The sequence below is a fragment of the Tursiops truncatus genome, chromosome 15, assembly GCF_011762595.2.
Source record: "Tursiops truncatus isolate mTurTru1 chromosome 15, mTurTru1.mat.Y, whole genome shotgun sequence".
Taxonomy (NCBI): Eukaryota; Metazoa; Chordata; class Mammalia; order Artiodactyla; family Delphinidae; genus Tursiops; species Tursiops truncatus.
Window position 1 is genome coordinate 15,858,586 of NC_047048.1, and position 5,852 is coordinate 15,864,437.

The 5,852-nt window shown below is 48.9% G+C and overlaps 1 protein-coding gene across 1 annotated transcript; it reads left to right on the top strand.

Moving 5' to 3' along the window:
• Window positions 1-1,910: 1,910 nt before the first annotated feature.
• On the top strand, window positions 1,911-4,981 carry DCTPP1 (dCTP pyrophosphatase 1). Its single transcript, XM_019921755.3, has 3 exons — window positions 1,911-2,067; window positions 2,754-2,864; window positions 4,487-4,981. Exons 1-3 carry the CDS (start codon window positions 1,970-1,972, stop codon window positions 4,785-4,787), a joined length of 510 nt encoding a protein of 169 aa, XP_019777314.2. The 5' UTR covers window positions 1,911-1,969; the 3' UTR covers window positions 4,788-4,981.
• The last annotated feature ends 871 nt before the right edge of the window (window positions 4,982-5,852 follow it).

The window sequence follows — 5,852 nt, forward strand, 5'->3', positions numbered from 1 at the left end:
GCATTGGGAGCGTGGAGTCTTATCCACTACGCCACCAGGGAAGTCCCCTCTTCAGTTCACTCTTAACACAGCAGTCAGAGGGCTCAGAAATACAACACATGATCATACTGCTCCCCTGCCTAAAATCCTCCAAAGGGTTCCCGTAATAGTTAAAATCCAAAATAAAATAAAATATGAAATAAAATCCGTGGTTGATTGATCTGATCTAGCCTCTTTTTCCTTCTCCAACACCATATCCCACCATTCTCCCCCTTGCTCACTGCATTCCTGCCATCCTGGAATTCTTTTTGCCTTTAGAACATGCCAAGCCTTTCCTGCTTTAAGCACTCTTGTTCTCTCTACCTAGTACTCTTGATTTTTCCCCTTGACTTTTACTCAGCTTAAATATCACTTTCTCAAAGACGAGTAACAACAACAACAAAAACCCAAAACAAACAAACAAAAAACCCTAAAAGTGGCTTGACCAACAAAGCAATTTTTTAAAAAATATTTTATTTATTTATTTGGCTGTGCCAGGTCTTAGTTGTGGCACGCAGGATCTTCAGTTGCAGCATGTGGGATCTAGTTCCCTGACCAGGGATTGAAGCCGGGCCCCCTGCACTGGGAGCATGGAGTCTTAACCACTGGACCACCAGGGAAGTCCTTCGATAAAGGGATTTATTATATTATATAACCAGAGTCCTAAATCAGGGCATCTCTGTAACTTGTAAAAGTAAGTGGCTCAGCAATGTTATCAAGGATCCCGGTCCTTTCTGTCTTGCTACCTACCAGTCCCAGATTCTTTTTTCATCGTACTTATCACCATTTGAGACAATATGACATAGGGGTTAACAGACTCTGAAGCCAAACTGCCTGAATTTGAAACCTGGCTACCACTTTACTAGGTGTTGAGTTAAACTACTCAGTCTCTCATTTTCCGTATCTCTAAAATGTGGATGATTATTATAGTATTACCTACCTCAGAGGGCTGACTTGAGGATTGAATGAGTTGCTGTGAGGATTAAAAAAAAATATGTAAAATGCTTAAGCAACCTAAATGCCCATTGACAAGACAAATGGATAAGGAAGATGTGGTACATATACACAATGGAATATTACCCAGCCATAAAAAGGAAAGAAATTGGGTCATTTGTAGAGACCTGGATGGACCTAGAGACTGTCATACAGAGTGAAGTAAGTCAGAAAGAGAAAAACAAATATCGTATGTTAACGCATATATGTGGAATCTAGAAAAATGGTACAGACGAACTGGTTTGCAAGGCAGAAATAGAGACACAGATGTAGAGAACAAACGTATGGACACCAAGGGGGGAAAGCGGCACAGGGTGGGGGGTATGAATTGGGAGATTGGGATTGACACATATACACTAATATGTAAAAAATAGATAAGTAATAAGAACTTGCTGTATAAAAAATAAAAATAAAAAGAAACTATAGATTTAGCAGGGCCTCCAAAAAATAAATAAATATGTAAAATACTTGAAACAGCTACCTTACTTCTAGTTCACTCTCAGGCTCACCTGTATCCTGGAGACATTCCTGTATCCTTTTGATAAATTCCCCTTTCTCGTTTAAACCCTTCATTGCTGGGGTTCTCCACGGGGCTTCCCGCCATCATTTTGCTTTGGCGCCATCTGGCGCCCAAAAGGGAAGTGATGCGCCTGCGCTCTCTACTCTCTGCCTTTTGTTTCTTCCCTTGGTCGAATCTGGTACCTATACCTTTAAGATGCTTGGTCAAGACTGAAGAATTCGGGGGCCGGCGCCAAAGAACGCAAGTCCTCTTAGGTTGGTCCTGTCCGGGTAAGGGGCGGGCTGTAGCAAACTCCACGTAAGAAATTGGTCTTTCTTTTGGTTCCGCCCCCGTGAAGCAATCATGGACGCCTGTGATTGGTCAGGCGCTCTGGAGGCGGGGGCTCCGAGCTTGGCTCCAGGTTCTTCAGCAAGTCAGGGCTGCGGCGGGGTGGGCGGTATGTCCGCGGGTGGGGAGACGCGTGGGGATGCAGGAGGAGAGGGCACTGCTGCTGCCGCCCCCTTCAGCTTCAGCTCGGAACCAACGCTCGAGGACATGTAAGCCGTCCTTGCCCAGGCTGGGCTGGGGGAGATCGCCCCCTTTCTCCCTCCGTTTGGGGAGGGCCCCTCCACGTGGTCGGGAAGAAGGCTAGCAGCTGTGCTCAGGTCCTAGCTCTGCTGGCTGACCCCCGCAGGCGAGCCTTCTAACCTCCTCCTCTGTAAAATGGGCTTAATGCACACCTGAGGCAGGGGATATACCGGAGTACGATGCTGCTTCTGCCCTGTCTCTGCCCTCCAGGAGCCGGAGGTAGGACGGTGGTAAATGTAGTGTTGAGAGGTGGGAGGCATTTCTTGCTGGAGGAAATCAAAGAGGGCTTCTTAGGGGAAGTGTCCTGGAGCTGTATTCTGTAAAATCAATAGGATTTAGATATACAGAGATAGGGATATTCCAGATGGAGGAAAACTGCAGAAGCAGCAGCAGGAGGTGGAAAAATGAAAAAGAAGGTATTATTAGATTTCGACAATTTAGGGTCTGTGTAAGGTCCCACCCATTTTATAGATGAGGAAACCAAGTTCCCTAAAGAGGAAACGACTTGCTTAGGCCACCCAAGGAATTGGTTGCAGAATCCCCCCGATACCCATGCCCCCATTACATATCACTGAGGTACCTGCCAGGGCCCTGTATCTCCTCCCCCATCCCCTAACCTTGGGACCTGGACTTCCACCCCTTTCTCCTATTCCAGCCGCCGCCTCCATGCCGAGTTTGCTGCTGAACGAGACTGGGACCAGTTCCACCAACCTCGGAACCTCCTCCTGGCCTTGGTAGGGGAAGTAGGGGAGCTGGCAGAGCTCTTGTGAGTAGATGACAGGCTTCTGGAAGAGTCTGTGTGTTGGGGAGGGGAGGGGAGGATTTATTTGACCATTAGATATCCCTGGATCCAATTTCCCCTCCTCACTACCAAGCTCTGTACATGGTTGCTGGGCATACAAAGATGACTTCTGGGTCCCTGCCCTCTAGGGGTGCCCAGTCTCCTGGGAGAGGAAGGTGTGAAAACAGCAAGGCAGGTCCAGGTCTAAGAGGGGACAGTGGTAACTGTCCTTTACCTCTGCCTCTGGGGTGGAAAGGCAGGTATTCTATAGAAGACCTGCCTATGGCATTCCAGACAGGGGGAGTTTACATTTGCAAAGGTAGTGAGGTGGGAAAGGGCAAGTTAAATTCAGGGAGAATATAAGATTCCTTCAGTGTAAGCTTCTTGAGGAAGAGCAAGGATTTTGTCTGTTTTGGTCTCTGGTGTGTCCCAAGTGGCTGGGACACAATAGGCACTCAATATACTGTGGCTGTGGAGGACAGGCGTAGGATAGGAACACAGAATGATAGAATCAGGGCTGGGAAGTAATGGAGTTTGGACAGAACACCTGACCAGATTTGAATGGTAGAAAGGTCACTGTGTCTGCAGGGTGGATTGGATCCCCAAGAGAATTGGGTCAGGGGAGACCGGTGAGGAAGCTGGTGTAGATGAGGCAAAAGGTGGTGAGACCTAAGTCAGGGCAGTCACTGTGGGATGGACAAATGAGGGCACTGATGTGTGTGAGGGCAAGCCATTCGTTCATTACAGATTCATGACCACCATCTGTGTGCTATGTCCTCTAGAATCGAGATATGGCCTTGAACAAGATAGACACAGTTCCTACCATCACAGTGCAAGGAGACTGACAATAGATAAGTGAACTAATTTTAAAAGATGTGGAATTGTCACAAGTTCTATGAGGAAAGTAACACAAGGTGATGAGAAAGAAGGTAACAGAAGGGAGAAGGCTTTTCTGAGGAGGTGACATCTGAGCTGAGACCTGAGTAACAGCCAGCCATGTGAAGGATGGGGGGAAGAGCATTCAAGGCAGAGGGAGCAGTAAGTGCAAAGGCCCTGTGACAGTTTGGCCCATTTGCAAGGCAGAAAAGGCCAGAGTGGCTTTAGGTGGGGAGTGAGAGGGAGCATGGTGGATGATGACACTGGAAGAAGGAGTCAGTTCATGCAGGACCTGGAGGGCATGGCAGGAGTTTGGATGTTATTCCAAGCACACTTGGGGGAGTTTTAAGCAGGGGAGGGACAAAATGTAATTTGTGCTTTTAAAAGATGGTGCAGGGTAAGAAGATGAGTTAGAGGCTTCTGCTGTGGTCCAGGTCTAAGGTTTAGTCTGGGTTGGCAGTGGCTAAGGCCGGCAGGGGAGGAGTAGAATTGTGTCTTTTGGCTACTCCTTGGCTCAGGTAGGGACACAGAGGTCTGGGTGAATCATCTGATGGGGTCTCTTCCCCACCATGAAGATTCCAGGGCCTAGCTGGGTTGACTTGTCTTTGGAGGAACTTCCTAGGAGGTGGGAGTTCATTGCTGCAAGGCCTGGGGTGTGCCCCTGAGAGGTGGAACCCACTGGCCTAGCTAGCATCTATGTGTGTGTGCCTGTCTTTGTGTCCTGTCCCCAGTCAGTGGAAGCCGGATGAGGAGCCTGGGCCCCAAGCCTGGCCCCCCAGGGAACGAGCAGCCCTTCAAGAGGAGCTCAGTGACGTCCTCATCTACCTGGTAGCATTGGCAGCCCGCTGCCGTGTAGATCTGCCCCGAGCAGTGCTCTCCAAGATGGACACCAACCGGCGACGCTACCCAGTGCATCTGTCCCGCGGCTCTGCCCGCAAGTACACAGACTTGCCCCATGGGGCCACCTCTGAAAACCAGGCTGTGGGGCCTGCAGACCTTGCCTGTGAGTCCACAGGTCAGGCCTCAACCTAGAAACATGGGCACAGAACCTGCAACTCAGCACGGCATCTGAGGAGCAGAGGGTGCTCCAGCCATGCTACCTCATTCTAGTCCTTTCCTAACAGATCATGGGCCTGGGCGCTACCCTTCTTGAGGTCTGAGGCCCAAGAACCTCCAGCAGGTAGCCTCCTGTTTTTTTCTCTCTCAATAAAAGTTTTGGTTAGCAACTTCTGGATTCTTCCTGGGGCAGCTGGGGAGGCTCTCTGTCTCAGCACATGCTGGAGAGGGGTACCAGGGATACCTGTGAGCCCAAAGCCCATGTTTCTCTATTATACTGCCCACCTGCAGAGCAGAGAGATCTGATTTCTAGTAAGTTCTCTGTCTGACCTCATGCAAGTAAGTCCCTTCCCCTTCTCTAAACAAGACTGGAGGCTTTATGTAGTGTTGGATAAGAGCCCAGGTTCTGGAGCCAGGCTGTATGGGTTCAAATGCCATCTTTGATACTGGATGATGTTCTGGATTATATTGGCATCTTTCTGTGCCTCCATTTCCTCATCTAAAATGAAAATAAGGGACTTCCCTGATGGTCCAGTGGTTAAGACTCTGCGCTTCCACCGCAGGGGGCGTGGGTTCCATCCCTGGTCGGGGAACTAAGATCCCACGTGCCGCGCAGCCAAAAATAAATAAACAAATACATTAAATGAAATGAAAATAATGTTATCTACCTAATAGGGTTGTAAGGTTTGAGTAAGTTATTCTAAGTAGAGTGTTTAGGACAGTGTAAGTTTGCAGTTGTCATTATCTGTTTGCTTTTTCAACTCAAAACTTTCAGGGGCACAGAGCAGGAAATTTCAACAGTTAAGGCAGGCGTGGGCCTTGTCCCTGAGAGAGCTCTCTGCCCCTCTCCCTTGGCCCCCAGCACAAATCAGGGTCAGGTCTGTCTGATATGAAGCAGAACAGGGCTTCCTCTCTTTTGGGGCTTGGACCCCTTAGCCCCCTCCTTCTCTCCCAAGGCCAATTTGCTTGTTCCACTTCTACACCTAAAGATAGTGTTGGGTGTGTATGAGTCACCCGTTGTGTGACCCCAGGCACATCACT

Coding starts and splice junctions, on each gene's coding strand:
- DCTPP1 (XM_019921755.3), top strand. CDS start 1,970: ATGTCCGCGGGTGGGGAGACGCGTGGGGATGCAGGAGGAGAGGGCACT. Junction 2,068..2,753: donor GAACCAACGCTCGAGGACAT/GTAAGCCGTCCT, acceptor CTCCTATTCCAG/CCGCCGCCTCCATGCCGAGT. Junction 2,865..4,486: donor GGGGAGCTGGCAGAGCTCTT/GTGAGTAGATGA, acceptor TCCTGTCCCCAG/TCAGTGGAAGCCGGATGAGG.